Below are 17,393 nucleotides of genomic sequence, written 5' to 3' on the forward strand. Positions count from 1 at the left end.
ACCCTGAGACCCCGCCCTGCACAATCTACGAACCCACCCAAGCTCCAAGCAGCGACTTTAGCATATGAATGGCCTGCCCTATTGCAGCTTAACCTAGCAAACTTGCAGCCCGGGTCAGACAGCTCCAAAACCTCCAAACCCCAAGCAAAGAGGAGAAAACTGTAGTTCTTGCTGTAGCTCCTGTTGGGTGGCCTCAGACAGTAGCTGACCTGCACCCCATTGGAGATCCAGAAGCCAGTGTACCTAGTGGTCAGTGTGAGACACCAGATTTCAACTCCTCACATCCATAAGTGATACATTAAAGAGGCAGACTCAGTGAGCACCAAAGCCCCACTGAAACAAGTCCTGCACCATAAGCGTGTATCCAGCGCAGCAGTTCTTCCATTATAGACACAGCGGGTCCTCACAGCCAATTGGCCTGGAGGTCAATTCCTCCCAGTGTACCAACAGCAATCAAGGCTTAACTACACCAAGACTTTGCACTCAGCCCACAAAGGGGTGTACCAAGAGCGTCCACCTCAGGTGATTGGGGAGGCTGAGCTACTGGCGCCTGTAGGTCACCTGCCACACAAAGCCACTCCATCAACACAAGGAAGCAGCAAAATGCAGAGACAAAGAAACATGTCACGAATGAGAGAAATGGAGGAAAGCAAACTACTGGACGACATAGAGTTCAGAACCACATTTATAAGGTTACTCAAGAATCTTCTAAAAACCGCCGAGAAACTTGATGAGACCTCCGAGGAGCTTAGTGAGACCTTCAAGGACCTTAATGAGAATGCCAAAAAAATGGAAAAGGACCAGTCAGAAATTAAGCATACACTGTCTGAAATAAAGAATATACAGAAACTCAACTGTAGATCAACGTACCCCAAGAATCAAACCAAAGATCTGAAATATGAGGAAACAAAAAACACCCAACCAGAAAAACAAAAAGAAAAAATCCAAAAATATGAAGATAGTGTAAGGAGCCTCTGGGACAACTTCAAGCGTACCAACATCCGAATTTTTGGGGTACCAGAAGAAGAGAAAGAGCAAAATATTGAAAACCTATTAGAAGAAATAATGACAGAAAACTTTCCCTACCTGGTGAAAGAAATAGACTTACAAGTTCAGGAAGCGCACAGAACCCCATACAAGAGGAATCCAAAGAGGACCACACCAAGACACATCATAATTAAAATGCCAAGGGCAAAAGACAAAGAGAGAATCTTGAAAGCAGCAAGAGAAAAACGGTTAGTTACCTACAAGGGAGCACCCATACGACTGTCAGCTGATTTCTCGGCAGAAACTATGCAGGCCAGAGGGAGTGGCAAGAAATATTCACAGTGATGAACAGCAAGAACCTACAACCAAGATTGCTCTACCCAGCAAAGCTATCATTCAGAGTTGAAGGTCAGATAAAGAGCTTCACAGACAAGAAAAAGCTAAAGAAGTTCAGCACCACCAAACCAGGATTACATGAAATGCTGAAGGGTATTCTTTAAGAAGAGGAAGAAGAAGAAAAAGGTAAAGGTAAAAATTATGAACAACAAAATGACATCAAATACATACCTACCAACAAGTGAATCTAAAAATCAAGTGAATAAAAAATCTGAAGAACAGAATGAACTGGTGAATATAATAGAATCAGGGACATAGAAAGGGAGTGGACTGACAATTCTCAGGGGGGAGGGGGTGTGAGGGGTGCGGGAAGAGACTGGACAAAAAGCTTACACCTATGGATGAAGACAGTGGCGGGAGTTAAGGGCATGGGGTGGTGTGGGGAATCAGGTGGAGGGGAGCTAGGGGGGAAAAAAAGAGGAACACCTGTAATAATCTGAACAATAAAGATTTATTTTAAAAAATTTGCATATTACCCTTTTATTATATAGGACTAGAGGCCCAGTGCATGAAATTCATGCACGGGGGAGGGCGTTCCCCTCAGCCCAGCCTGCTGAGGGATGGGGATCGGGCCTAAACTGGCAGTTGGACATCCCTCTCACAATCCTGGAGCACTGGCTCCTAATTGCTCACCTGCCTGCCTGACTGCCTGGTCGCCCCTAACTGCCCCCCCCCACCACGCCGGCCTGATCGCCCCTCACTGCCTCTGCGAGCTGGCATGATTGCCCCTAACTGCCCCCCTGCCGGCCTGGTCTCCCCTAACTGCCCCCTGCTGCCTGATCCCCCCTAACTGCCCCTCCCTGCTGGCCTGGTCACTCCTAACTGCCCCCCCTGGTCACCCCTTACTGCCCCCCCACCCGCCTGATTGCCCCCAACTGCCCCCCTCTGCTGGCCTAGTCGCCCCTAACTGCCCCCACTTGCCGGCCTGCTTGCCCCCTCTGCCAGCCTAATTGCTCCCAACTGCCCCCCCGCCAGCCTGGTTGCCCCACACAGCCTGCTGTTCAGTCGTTTCGTCGTCCTTCACTAACCCCCCTGCCGGCCTGGTCATAGGCAGCTATCTTGTGAGGTCGTGAAGGTCAATTTGTATATTACCTCTTTATTATATAGGAGGATTATTGACTATATTCCCTACCCTGTACTTTACATCCTCATGACTATTTGTAACTACCAATTTGTGTTTGTTTTGTTTTTTAAAGAGAGCTTGTTCTTTGTTTTTTTTGTTGTCTTTTTTAATCCTTACCCGAGGATATTTTTTCCATTGATTTTTAGGGAGAATAGTAGAGGGAGGGAAACACAGAGAGAAACATAGATGTGAGAGAAACACATTGATTGGTTGCCTCCTGCACGAGCCCTGACCAGGCCCCGGGCCCAAGGAGGATATTGCAACCAAGGTACGTGTCCTTGAGCGGAATTGAACCCGGGACCCTTTGATCCGCAGGCCGATGCTCTATCCACTGAGCCAAACAGGCTAGGGCTGTTCTTTGTTTTTTTTTAATCCTTACCCAGGGATTTTTTTTTTAAATTGATGTTAGCAAAAGAAGAAGACAAAGAGAGGGAGAAACATCAATTGGTTGCCTCCTGTACACACCCCAATTGGAGATCAAAACCATGATCTAGGTATGAGCCCTGACTGGGCATTGAATCACAGCCCTTTTGGTGTACAGGATGATGCTCCAACCAACTGCGCCACCCAGCCAGAGCCAATTTGTACTTCTTTGTTCTTGCTGTTGTTGTTAATCCTGACACGAGGATATTTTTCCTTTGATTTTTAGGGAGAGTGGAAGAGAGAGGGAAAGACAGAAACATCGATGTGAAAGAAACACATCAATTGGTTGCCTCCTGTACAAGCCCTGACCAAGACCCAGGCCAGGGAGGAGCTTGCAACCAAGATATGTACCCTTGACCAGAATCGAACCCAGGACCCTGTGATCTGCAGGCCGATGCTCTATCCACTGAGCCAAACCGGCTAGGGCTTGTACTTCTTTTTCCACCCCCCCCCCCATTCTCCAAAAGTAATTTTTATTAATATTTTGTTCTGTTTTCTTCTGTGCTGTTTTTAATATCATTGTGATCATAATCATATTATATATATACACAACTTTGCATCATTTTATACTTAAAGTGATAATGTAATGATTATATGAGCAGTATCATTGTACTATCTTCATAAATATCATTTAATGGCTTTAATAATTTCTATATTGCTCCATTGTTTGGTATTTGACTATTATAATTAATGTTTTCATAAACATCTTTGGGAATAAACTGTATTTTCTTAAAATAGATTGAGGCATTGAGCACACACACACGTACATACAGTATATATAACTTTGAAAAACTATTTTACAGAATCATCACTTCCCACAGTGACTAACTTTTAAAGGAATTCATGTCTTTACAACAACTTTGTTAAGTAGTTAAAAGCAACTCATTCCTCTGGCTACTCTGGTGGAGAAAGACTAGAGCTAATTTAGAATAAAACAGTAATGAACTCATTTCAATAGGTAGGGCTTGCACTTCTTAATCTCATCTTTTTTATCCAGCTCTGCAAGCCCTCTCCCATCAATTTTTCTCTGTATTTATGAGTCTTTTTCTGTTTTAGTTGTTCATTTATTATGTTCTTTAGATTCCACATATGAATAAAATCATATGTCTTTGTCTGACTTATTTCACTTAGCATCTTGCAAATGGTAAGATTTCATTCTTTTTTATGGCCAAATAATATTTCATTGTATGTATGTACCACATCTTCTTTATCCAATTGTCTATTGATGGGCACTTAGGTTGCTTCCATATCTTAGCTAACCTATATAATAAAAGGCTAATATGCAAATCAACCGAAAGGCGAAACGACCGGTAGCTATGACACGCACTGACCACCAGGTGGCAGACGCTCTGTGCAGGAGCTGCCCTCTGGTGGTCAGTACACTTCCACGGGGGGGAGCACCGCTCAGGCAAAGCCCAGGCTCAAGGCTGGCGAGCTCAGCAGCGGTGGTGGGAGCCTCTCCCGCCTCCGTGGCAGTTGGACATCCCCTGAAGGCTCCCAGACTGCAAGAGGGCGCAGGCTGGACTGAGGGACGCCCCCCTCTCTTGAGTGCATGAATTTCGTGCACCGGGCCACTAGTTGTAAATAATGCTGCAATGAACATGGGGTTGCATGTATCTTTTCAAATTAGTGTTTTGTATTTCTTTGAATAAATACCCAGAAGTGGAATTGCTGGGTCATAAGATACTTTTCATTTTTTCAAAAAGCTCCATACTGTTTTCCATAGTGGCCGCACCAATTTGCAATCCCGCCAACAATACTCGAGCATTCCCTTTTCTCCACAACTTCGCCAACTCTTGTTGTTATTTGATTTATTTATGATAGCCATTCTGACAAGTGTGAGGTAACATCTCATTGTGGTTTTAATTTGCATTTTTCCAATGATTAGTGATGTTGAGCAGCTGTTCATGTCTATTGACCATCTATCTGTGTGTCATCTTTGGAAAAATGTATATTTAGATCCTCTGCCAATTTCAATTGGATTATTTGTGTGTGTTTTTTGGTGTTAAGTTGTATGAGTTCTATATAAATTTTGGATATTAACTCCTTATTGGATGTATCATTGGCGAATATCTTCTCCCAGTTGGTAGGTTGTCTGTTGATGGTTTCCTTTGCTGTGCATAAACTGTTTAGTTTGCTGTCATCCCATTTGTTTATTTTTTTCTTTGGTTTCCCTTGACCTAGGAGATAATCATAATAAAAAATACTATCACAGTTTACTGCCTATGTTTTCTTTTAGGAGTTTTATGGTTTTGAGTCTTGAAATTTAAGTCTTTTGCCCCATTTTGAGTTTATTCTTATATATGGTATAAGAAGGAGGTCTAGTTTTATGTTTTTCCATTTATCTGCTTAGTTTTCCCAACACCGTTTATTGTATAGACTGTCTTTACCCTATTGTATATTCTTTCCTCCTTTGTCATATAGGCATGGGTTTATTTCTGGGCTCTCTATATTGTTTCACAGATCTATGTGTTTGTTTTTATGCCAGTACAATGTCGTTTTGATTACTATAGCCTTATATAGTTTGATATCAGGTAGCGTAATACCTCCAACTTTGTTTTTCTTTCTCAAGATTGCTGTGACTATTCGGGATATATTTTTGGTTTGATATACATTTTTTAATTTGATCTAGTTCTGTAAAAAATACTCTTGGGCCTTAGCCAGTTTGGCTCGGTGGATAGAGCGTTGGCCCACGGACTGAAGGGTCTGGGGTTTGATTCCAATCAAGGCCACATACCTCGGTTGCAGGCTCGATCCTTGGCTCCAGGTCAGGGCATGTGCAGGAAGCAACCAATAGATGTGTCTCTCTTGCATGAAAGTTTCTGTCTCTCCCCTTTCCTTCCACTCTCTCTAAAAATCAATGGAAAGCCCTAGCGGGTTTGGCTCAGTGGATAGAGTGTCTGCCTGCAGACTGAAGAGTCCCAGATTCGATTCTGATCAAGGGCACATGCCTGGGTTTCGAGCTCCATCCCCAGTAGGGGGAGTGAAGGAGGCAGCCAATCAATGATCCCCATTATTGATGTTTCTATCTGGCTCTCCCTTTCTCTCTGAAATCAATAAAATATATTTAAAATAAATAAATAAGTAAATATCCTTGGGTGAAGATTAACAAAAAAATAAAAAAATAAAAAACTCAGTATTTTGATAGGAGTTGCATTAAATCCATAGATTGCTTTGGGTAATATGGACAATTTAACGATGTTAATTCTTCCTATCCATGAGCATGTTATATGCTTTCATTTATTTGTGTCTTCTTTAGTATCTTTCTTCAGTGTCTTATAATTTCTGAGTATAGTTCTTTTACTTCCTTGGTTAAATTTATTCCTAGATACTTTATTTTTTAATGCAATTGTAAATTGTATTTTTTTCTTAATTTTTCTTTCTGATAGTTTATTATTAATGTATAAAAATGCAATTGAGCCCTAGCCAGTTTGGCTCAGTGGATAGAGCATCAGCTCAAGGGTCCTGGTTCAATTCTGGTCAAGGGCATGTACCTCGGTTGCAGACTCATGCATGTGGGAGGCCACCAGTCGGTGTGTCTCTCTCATATTGATGTTTCTCTCTCTCTCCACCTTCTCCCTCTCTTCCACTCTCTCTCCAAAGATCAATGGAAAAATATCCTCAGTGATGATTAAAAAAAAAAGCAACTAATTTCTGAATATTGTGTTAATTTTGTATCCTGCTATTTTACTGAGTTCATGTATCAGTTCTAATAGTTTCTTGGTAGAATCTTTAGGGTTTTTATATATAGTATCATGTCATCTGCAATTAATGACAGTTTTACTCTTTCCTTTCCAATTTGTTTGCCTTTTATTTCTTTTTCTTGTCTGATTGTTGTGTCTTGGACTTGCAAAGCAGACAAGGAAAATAGTTTCAGCTTTTCCTCATTGAGGATGATGTTAGCTGTGGGTTTGTCATACATATTGGCTTTTATTATGTTGAGGTGTGTTCCCTCTACTCCCACTTTGCTGAGAGTTTTGGTCATAATGGATGTTGGATTTTGACAAATGGTTTTTCTGCATGTGTTGATAGAATCATATGATTTTTGTTGTTGTTGTTATTCCTCATCCGAGGATGTTTTCCATTGATTTTTTGAAACAGTAGGAGGGAGAAGGAGAGAGAGAGAGAGAGAGAGAGAGAGAGAGAGATGAGATGAGTCACCTGAGGATATTTCCCCCCCCCCCCCCGCCAGGATATTTTTTTTCATTGATTTTTTTTAGGCTGATTCTAAAATTTACTTATTTATTTATTTCTTAATCATTCTTTATTGTTGAAAGTATTATATATGTCCTCCTTTTTCCCCCATTGACTCCCTCCAGCTCCCCCTCCCACCCCTCTGCCCCAGGCCTTCAGCACCCTATTGTTTGTGTCCATGGATTATGCATATACTCATATGCATTCAAGGTCTTTGGTTGTTAACCTCCCACCCACCCACCCTCCCCCATCTTCCCTCTGAGATTCCGCACTCTGTTCCATGCTTCCATGTCTCTGGATCCACTCTATTCATCAGTTTGTTTTATTTATATTCCACATATGAGTGCAATCATGTAATACTTGTCTTTCTCTGACTGACTTATTTCACTTAGCATGATACTTTCCAGGTCCCTCCATGCTGTCTCAAAGGGTAAGAGATTTTTCTTTTTTACTGCTGCATAGTATTCCATAGTATACCACAGCTTTTTTTTATCCACTCATCTCCTGATGGGCACTTGGGCTGTTTCCAGATCTTAGCTATTGTAAATTGTGCTGCTATGAACATAGGGGTGCATACATTCTTTCTGATTGGTGCTTCAGGTTTCTTAAGATATATTCCTAGAAGTGGGATCACTGGTTCAAATGGCAGATCCATATTTAATATTTTGAGGAAACTCCATACTGTTTCCCACAGTGGTTACACCAGTCTGCATTCTCTGGGTAATTTTTTAATGCTTTAAGATAAATCTGAATACTATTCTGAGGACTCTCAAAAATAAATATTTGATCAGTTAATATTGTGGTTGGTAAAAATATCTACATGTATCCTCTTCCTTTTGAAAAGCAGTTTATTGTTCAATTTTTATTTTCCCCCAGTAATGTAGGCTACTGAATGGAATAGGGTAATTTCTGAAATCATTTTACAATTATATGTTGCCCTTTCTCTGTTCAAATCAATAGTCCATGAGGTGATTACTAGCCTATAACATCCATTTTGGCAACATGTGTACCTTGTATATGTGCACATTGTTTCTGCAGAGAACTGCCTAAAGAGGGTGGTATTTCCCCCCAATCTATGTTCAAATCGGTGAACTAAGGAGCAGGTATCCGATCTGCAGTTCTAGAATAGATTGGTTACCCACCAATATACAAGAGAACTTGTTCTCTATGTCCTAATGCTCCACAGAGTAGTTGGGGAGAGGGGTGGAAATGAAATTGCTATTTTTAAGTGATTGTTTTATGCATGTTAGATTTTTTAATGAATTTCCCAGACAAATTCTTCCCATTTTGTTTTTCTACATAAAATGTTTCTAAAATAACAAAAGAAAAATAACTCTGTCTTTTTAAACTACATACGTACTCCCTCTATAGAGATCCAAGTAAAAGAGTACTGGAAAACTAGGTAATGCAAGGGCATCTCTGTAAGTGCATGCCTGGGCTTGGGAAGCTTCATTGTTCTTTAACTGGTTGCTGGCACAGATGGAGAGTGGAGACCATTGCTTGCAGAAGCTGGTGCTTGAGCAGGGCCAGAGGTTAATACAAGGAAAACCTCTTGATTTGCAAAAGGAGTCTGGGAGGGGAGCAGATGGCCACTAGAAGGGCCCTCCAGCTTACTCAGCTGCTCTGAGAAGCTTAGGGTGACCTCTCTAATACAAACAAACCAAGTAGCTCCCAGGGTAATGGAGCAGCATCATTTGTATTCCCGAATAACAATACTATTCCTCACTGCAATCTCTCTCACTCACACCATCTGCTTCCTGTGAACTGATATAGGTGCTGGCCCTGGCCAGTTGGGATTGCTGTTGAATGATATCTCTGGGAAATGTGTTCTTTACAAATCACTTTCACATGAGTCTGATAGGTATATAAGTATTATTGTGTCTTTTTGATAATTAAGAAACTGAGGCAAAGAGGAATTGAGGTATACTGGAATTAGAATTCAAGCACCCTGATTCCTCGGTTCTTTATATCATAGTATGAGTCCACAGAGTCATTCCAGTGCTCTTGTTTAGGGAGTATTTATCTAGCTTTTGAATAAGGCTTTCTGGAAAGGAAATTAGTTATTTTGAGGATGTCACTATCACTGTTTATTCCTTTGTGTGGCTACCGTTTTGCTAGGTGACAGAAAAGAGAAAGAGTGACTGCTGGTATACTGTTGTGGCCTGCCAGGAGACAGAAATTAAGTGAGAAAGTCTAATTTACATGATACAGTATCATCAAAACCAAATGTATTCAAGAGGAAAACATACTCATTCAAAGGAGTTACCTAGTTTATATATAGTGTGTACACACACACACAATATACTCTTAAACCGACTATAAGAAAAATAATTCTTTCTATAAACCACAGCTCTCCTTTCCCTGCCATTGGCTGAAATTATATTCATTTTCATGCATTAGCACCTGCTCATGGGTCTGGTGAATCAAAAGAGCAATGAGCAAAGTGGTTTTAATTGCCCAAGCTTTACTAGAGCCTTTCTTGCACTCAGAAACACAAAAGACTGAATAGTGTCAGAGGGCTGTACTGAGAAGTGCTTTCCTTTAGAACTCTCAGCAGATGATTCACTCATTATGCTGAGACATTGTCTTGTAAGGATGAGTTCATGAGCCCATGAGCCCGTCATTCCAACTGTGAGAGCATCACAGAGCAGTCAGTTTCAGTTGCCTTGAATAATTGCCCAGGAAATCAGGCAAACACCAGAGTTTACAGACTTGTCATTAGTGCATTTTTTGTAGAATTGTACTTGCTAATTACTTTTATAAAGTTTTTTATACATAATTTAAACTACATAGTCATATTCAATATATCGTAATAATTAAGAATGAATGCTCTGGAACCAAACTACCTGTGTTCATATCCCAGTTCTAACTTTTTACAGGCTGTGGGATTTTATTTTATTTTTTTAATCATTTTTTATTTTTCAATTACAGTTGACATATTAGTTTCAAGTGTACACCCCAGTGGTCAGACATTATATAACTTTCTAAGTGATCAATTCCGATAAGTCTCAGACCTATCTGACACCATACATAGTTATTAGAATACTGGAGGCCCAGTGCACAAAATTTGTACACGGCAGCGGGGGGCGGGGAGGGGCGGGGGACGGGGGGAGGTGTCCCTCAGTCTGGCCTGCGCCCTCTCACAGTCCAGGACCCCTCGCTCCTTACCCTCCACCTGCAGCGGAGGCGGGAGAGGCTCCTGCCACTGCTGCTGCACTTGCCAGCGGTGAACCCAGCTTCTGGCTGAGCTGCGCTCCCCCTGTGGGAGCGCACTGACCACTAGGGGGCAGCTCCTGCATTGAGCGTCTGCCTCCTGGTGGTCAGTGCGCATCATAGAGACGGTTTGTTCCACCAATCTCTGCCGTTCAGTTGATTTGCATATTAGGGTTTTATTATATAAGCTTATTGACCATATTTCATATGCTGAATTTATATCCCCATGACTATTCTGTAACATCCAATTTGTACTTCTTAATCTCTTCACCTTTTTCACCATTCTCCCAACCCCTCTCCCATCTGACAACATCAAAATGTTCTCTGTATCTATGAGTCTGTTTCTGTTCTGCTTGTTCATTTATTTTTTTTAGATTCAATTGTTGATATATATATGTATTTATTGTGCAGTAATCCCAGAGTGGGAAGAGATACCAGGTATAATAATAGTTCTGCACAATATCCAGTCAGTGACCCATGGTTTCTCAAGCACAGTGGTGTGGCTGAGTGAAAAGCTGCACCAAGTAAGGCATCTTGGCCTGGAGAGGGAGGACAGCTCGGGAGGCAGTCCTAACACAGACCTCTGCATCTGCTCTCTTGGGACAGTGCACCACAGATAAGCCCCCTGTGATGGCAGGAGGCACTCCCAGGGAATACAAACTGCATACACACACGCGCAAAGGGGAAGGCCAAACACATGAGGCCATGCTGTTCAGGCCCATACAGCACAAGGCTCTCTATGATCAGACATCCTGTTAGTTACCATCCCTCGTTAGCCAGCTACATGACTGCAGTAGAGAGATTAAAGCCCTTCTGAAAATCAGGGTAGAGGGAGAAAGCACCTCTCACCTGCAAACTCTTTGTCCCCCATACTACTGCCCAGTAGGTGCTGGGATGAGCCTTGAGATGAGTAGATAGATAGAGCTCAAAATTTACTACCGATATTTTTTAACTTATTTTGGTTTCCTTATTAACCTTTTTGAGACTTGTGATGAAAGCTATGAACTATCTCCCCAGAAAAATGTACATATGTACAAACAAAAATTGTCTTACTAGTTTAGGAGGACTCTAGGATAAAGACTCCTTCTAGATTGTGTGTTCCTGAAGAGCAATACCCATGTTGCATTGATCTATCTTTGGCAGGGCCTACCATATATATAGGAGATACTCAGCAAATAGTATCTGAATTGATTAATTAAAATGCAAGATGAGCCCTAACCAGTTTGGCTCAGTGGGTAGAGCGTCGGCCTGCAGACTGGAGAGTCCCAGGTTCGATTCTGATCAGGGGCATGTACCTTGGTTGTGGGCACATCCCCAGTACGGGGTGTGCAGGAGGCAGCTGATCAATGTTTCTCTCTCATTGATATTTCTAACTCTCTATCCTTCTCCCTTCCTCTCTGTAAAAAAATCAATAAAATATATATTTTTTTAAAAATGTAAGATGAAAATCTTCAATTTTCTTACTACAGAATTTCTAAACACACTTTCTTTTGTTTCTTTAGGCTTCCATCTCAGTGGCACAGTTACTGAGCCAGCCACTTCTTCTGAACCAGCAATGACTTACAAAGTTGCAATCAGTTTTGATCGATGCAAAATCACTTCAGTGACATGTGGCTGTGGCAACAAGGACATATTCTACTGTGCTCATGTGGTAGCACTCTCACTCTACAGGATCCGTAAACCAGACCAAGTCAAATTGCGTCTTCCTATCTCAGAAACCCTTTTCCAGATGAATAGGGACCAGCTACAAAAGTTTATTCAATATTTAATCACAGCACACCACACTGAAGTTCTTCCTACTGCACAGAAACTGGCGGATGAGATTCTATCCTCCAACTCAGAAATCAACCAAGTGAATGGTAATTGTACAATATTTTTGTTGCTAAAAATCTACTTAGTTGCTTTATTTTATGTTTAGAGGTTGGGATATTTTTGCAATTATAATCAGTTAACCTTAATCACTTTAGTTGGGAATATATGAAAAATTAAAATTTCAATGTAAAACAAAATGCAACAGGTCTTAAAGAGAAGTAATAACAAAGTGCTCAGAAGAGTGTTACTGCTTTTATTTGCACATATATAATTTGACAGGTGGCAATGAGGTATATGGCTAATTCAGAAAGGGGGTAAAAAAAGAGTCCCTCTTGTCAAGTGAACTAAGCAGTACATGAACCTTGGCAGCATTAGCCTCTCTGTGTACTTATTTTATGGTTTCTGTTTCTCATTATGGCCCTGAGCTGAGGAAATACTGACAATGAGAAGCGTTGTTTTTAGCCAAAGAATAGGCTGGGGAGAGAGGGAGGGAAATAAAGAGAAAAGCATAACTAAAGTCATAAGGAAATGTTGACTTCTGGGAATACTAAGTTTCTAGCTGGAACATAGCATAAGTATAGGGAAGACAGTGCTAGAAGTGAAAGATAGGGCCTGTGCATGGAGGGCCTTGAATGCCAAACTCTAAGGCATCTGGACTTAATTTAGTAAGAATCTGAATCATCATGAAGACTTTTGAGCAGGGAAGTGATATGATCAGAACTCTGGTTAGAATAATACATTTGAAGAAAAATAGCAAATAGTGGATATCGTAGTCCTCCCTTATCAGCAGCTTCATTTTCTATGATTTCAGTTACTCGTAGTCAAATGCAGTCTGAAATATTGAGGTGAAAATTCCAGAAACAATTCGTAAGTTTTAATTTGCACACAATTCTGAGTAGTGTGATAAAATCTCACTCTGTACTGCTCTGTCCCACCCAGGACATGAATCATGCCTTTGTCCAGCATATCCATACTGTATACACTACCCACTTGTTAGTCACTTATTAGCCATCTTGGTTATCACAACTGCCCTGGTATCACAGTGCTTGTGTTCAAGTAACCCTTATTTTATTTAGTAATGGTCCCAAAGCACAAGAGTAGTGATGTTGGCAATTCGGATATACCAAAGAAAAGTTGTAAAGTGCTTCCTTTAAGTGAAAAGGTGAGTACAATACAATAACATAACTTTTATTACAGTATATTGTTATAATTATTCTATTTTATTACTAGTTATTATTGCTAATCTTTCACTGTGCCTAATTTATAAATTAAACTTTATCATAGGTTTGTATATATAAGAAAAAAACATTGTTTATATCCGGTTCAGTACTATCTGTGGTTTCAGACATCCACTGGTGGTCTTGGAATGTATACCTAATGGATAAGGAGGAACTGCCCTACTATAAACTGGAAGATCATATGTGTTAATTAGTATTTGTGGACTAAATGAATGTGTGAACCCTCCTGATCCCTAGGGATAAGATGCACCAGAAAAGCTTTGCTGTGCAGAACTGGATTTCATTTAAGCAGGGCTTAAATATAGAGAAAAAGAAAAATGATTAAACATGACATAAATTTGTAACCTTTGTGTGACCATACCTATACAGTATTGACTTACAATCTATTGTCACTTGGAGGCAGGTTTCTTAAAATCTATTACGAGACTCTGTCTTTGAGAAAGTGAGATAAGATTCCATTTTCATTCCACAAACATTCACTGGGTGTCTTATCACATTACCAGCACTGTGCCATAGGTGATTTAACCATGGATTCAACTTGGAATTCAACTGTGAGCAAGGAGCTAAAAGGCTACTAGGGGAAAGGGATGTGTAAATAGCTAAAAGTGTGTTTTAATAGGTGGTCTTGAGGTGAACCAAGATATGAAAGATACTTTTGAGTATAAATTTATAAAAGTATAGGGTTTCCTATATATGACATTATGTCATCTGCAAATGTTTTTGAATACACTCACAAATTTCCACTCCTGCTAAATGTGAAGCATATGAACTCAGGGAATTCATTTCACGGTTCCCATTTCTCACAGGTGCTCCTGACCCCACAGCTGGAGCCAGCATTGATGATGAGAACTGTTGGCATTTGGATGAAGAACAGGTGAAAGAACAAGTGAAGCTCTTCCTCTCCCAGGGTTGTTACTATGGCTCTGGGAAGCAGCTCAATTCAATGTTTGCCAAGGTAAGATATAAAAAGGGTTATTTGTTTGTTTTTTTACTTAAAAAAAACTTTATTGTTGGAAGTTTTAGAGACGTCCTCTTTTTTCCATATCCACCCCTTCTAGCCTGCCCCCATCCACCACCCCAGGCCTTCACCACACTACTATCTGTATCCATAGGTTATGCATATAAGCATATAAGTTCTTTGGTTAATCTCTGCCTACCCACCCACCCCCACCTTCTCTTACCACACTCTTTTTTTTTTTAATATATTTTATTGATTTTTTACAGAGAGGAAGGGAGAGGGATAGAGAGCTAGAAACATCGATGAGAGAGAAACATCGATCAGCTGCCTCCTGCACGCCTCCCACTGGGGACGTGCCCGCAACCAAGGTACATGCCCTTGACCGGAATCGAACCTGGGACCCTTCAGTCCGCAGGCTGATGCTCTATCCACTGAGCCAAACCAGTAAGGGCCTTACCACACTCTTGGCTTCATGCATGTTTAACCGGTTCAAATGCTTGAAAACTATTGGGAGAGGTTGATCAGAGCAGACCTGAGCAGGTTGCATCCAGGGAACCCTACTACCTCACCCTGGTAGTCCTCTTCCTTCTGCTCCACTCTCTAAATGAGTTAGCATTGCTGGGGGTTTTAGTAATGAAGATTTGAACCCAAGACTGTTCGATGAGGCCTTAAAGAGATTTTTGGTGGTGGGGGCTCTCACAGCAGGCTTTCTTGCCCTGTTTTTATCTTATTTTTTTTTATGTGCCTGAGGCATGAAACAGCTCTTGCCACCGACACAGGCATCAAGCTAGGATGAACTAAGGACTGTACATCTGCTTTGCCCCTGATTGATATAAGAGCAACACCACCCATCAAGTGTCTCCTTGCCCATTGCCAGGGGGTTCTTGCCCTGTTTTTAAAAACACATTTAGTGAGATATAATTCACATACCATAATATTCACCAATTTTAGTCCAGCTGGTATGGCTCAGTAGCTGAGCGTCAACTCCATGAACCAGGAAATCAAGGTTCAATTCCTGGTCAGGGCACAAGCCTGGGTTGCAAACTCGATCCCCAGTAAGGGGACATGTAGGAAGCAGCTGATCGATGTTTCTGTCTCTCTATCCCTCCCCCTTCCTCTCTAAAATCACTAAAAATACATTTTAAAAATTCACCCATTTTAAAGTGTACAATTCAGTGATTTTTAGACTATTCAGATATGTGCACCCATCACCACAATCAACTTTAGAACATTTTTATCACCTTAATAAGGAACCCCATACCCTTTAGTTATCATTCCCCTATCCTGCATGTCTCCTCCCCTAGCCCTAAGTAACCACTAATCTACCCTTTGTGTATAGATGTCCCTACTCTGGACTTTAGTAGGAATGGAATCATACAGTATGTAGTCTTTTGTGACTGGCTTCCTTCATTTAGCATAATATTTAAAACGGTCATCTGCATTAATAGTATGTATCAATATTTCGTTCCTTTTTATGGCCAAACTAGAGGCCTGGTGCACAGATTCATGCACATTGAAAGGAAATTATTTAGAAGGTTGCCTGTGGGGCAGTACTGGGCTGGACACTCCCTGGAGCCAACCTCCCGAAGTCCCTCCCCAGCCTGCTGTACCTGGGGCAGCGCCAGGGCTCAAAGGGCATCTGTGGAGTGAGCAGGATCCCTCCAGTAGGTGGAGTCCCTCGGCCTGGCCTGTGGGGATCGGGCCAAAACCGGAAGTCCGACATCCCCTGAGGGGTCCCAGAGTGTGAGAGGGCACTCTGCAAAGTTGCTGTCGCTTGTCAGCTCCTGCATTGAGCGTCTGCCCCCTGATGGTCATTGTACATCATAGCTACTGGTCAGAGCATCTGCCCCCTGGTGGTCATTGCGGGTCATAGCTACTGGTCGAATGGTCAGATGGTTGCTTATGCTTTTATATATAAAGATTGCCACTGCACGTCATATGTGTCGGTTGGTTGGACGGATGGTTGGTCCCTTAGACTTTTATATATAGACTAGAGGCCTGGTGCGTGAAATTTGTGCACGGGGGCGTGGGTGTCGCTTAGCCCAGCCTGCACCCTCTCCAATCTGGGACCCCTCGAGGAATGTCCGACTGCCCATTTAGGCCTGATCCAGGTAGGATCGGGCCTAAACGGGCAGTCGGACATCCCTCTCACAATCCAGGACTGTTGGCTCCCAACTGCTCGCCTGCCTGCCTGCCTTCCTGATTGCCCCTAACTGCTTCTGCCTGCCAGCCTGATCACACCCTAACACCTCCCCTGCCAGCCTGATTGATGCCTAACTGCTCTCCTGCCAGCCTGTTTGCCCCTAACTGCCCTCCCCTGCAGGCCTGGTCCCCTGCAACTGCTCTCCCCTGCAGGCCTGGGTCCCCCCTCAACTGCCCTTCCCTGCAGGCCCAGTCACCCCCAACTTCCCTCCTCTGCTGGCCTGGTCACCCCTAACTCCCTCCCCTGCAGGTTTGATTGCCCCCAACTGCCCTCCCTTGCAGGCCTGGTCCCTCCCAACTGCCCTCCCCTGCTAGCCATCTTGTGGTGGCCATCTTGTGTCCACATGGGGGCAGTCATCTTTGACCACATGGGGGCAGCCATCTTGTGTGTTGGAGTGACTGTCAATTTGCATATTATTCTTTTATTAGATAAGATTAGATAGGATAGAGGCCTGGTGCACGGGTGGGGGCTGGCTGGTTTGCCCTGAAGGGTGTCCCAGATCAGGGTGGGAATTCCCTTGGGGCGTGGGGCAGCCTGGGTGAGGGGCCTGTGGTGGTTTGCAGGCCAACCCTCCCCCCCCCCCCGCCCCGGCAACCCAAGCCGAGGCCCTGGTATCTGGGATTTATTTATCTTCTATAATTGAAACTTTGTAGCTTTGAGCAGAGGCCAAGGCAGACCAGGGCAGGCAGAAAGCTTGGCTTCCTCCATTGCCGGGGAAACCCAAGCCTCCTGCTCTCTCCGTGGCCGCAGCCATCTTAGTTGGGTTAATTTGCATACTTGCTCCTGATTGGCTGGTGGACGTGGCTTGTGGGTATAGCAGAGTGATGGTTAACTTGCATATTACTC

General features: G+C 42.5%; 1 protein-coding gene across 1 annotated transcript in view; it reads left to right on the forward strand.

Moving 5' to 3' along the window:
• ZSWIM5 (zinc finger SWIM-type containing 5) overlaps nucleotides 1-17,393 on the forward strand; it is a gene marked incomplete at its 5' end in the record, with an annotated part of 105,130 nt that overhangs the window by 42,607 nt on the left and 45,130 nt on the right. Inside the window, 2 exon segments of the mRNA XM_080654456.1 lie at nucleotides 11,839-12,195; nucleotides 14,193-14,341. Coding sequence (XP_080510582.1) covers nucleotides 11,839-12,195; nucleotides 14,193-14,341 — 506 coding nt within the window.

This window comes from Plecotus auritus, assembly GCF_963455305.1.
Source record: "Plecotus auritus genome assembly, chromosome: 2".
In the NCBI taxonomy this organism is placed as follows: domain Eukaryota; kingdom Metazoa; phylum Chordata; class Mammalia; order Chiroptera; family Vespertilionidae; genus Plecotus; species Plecotus auritus.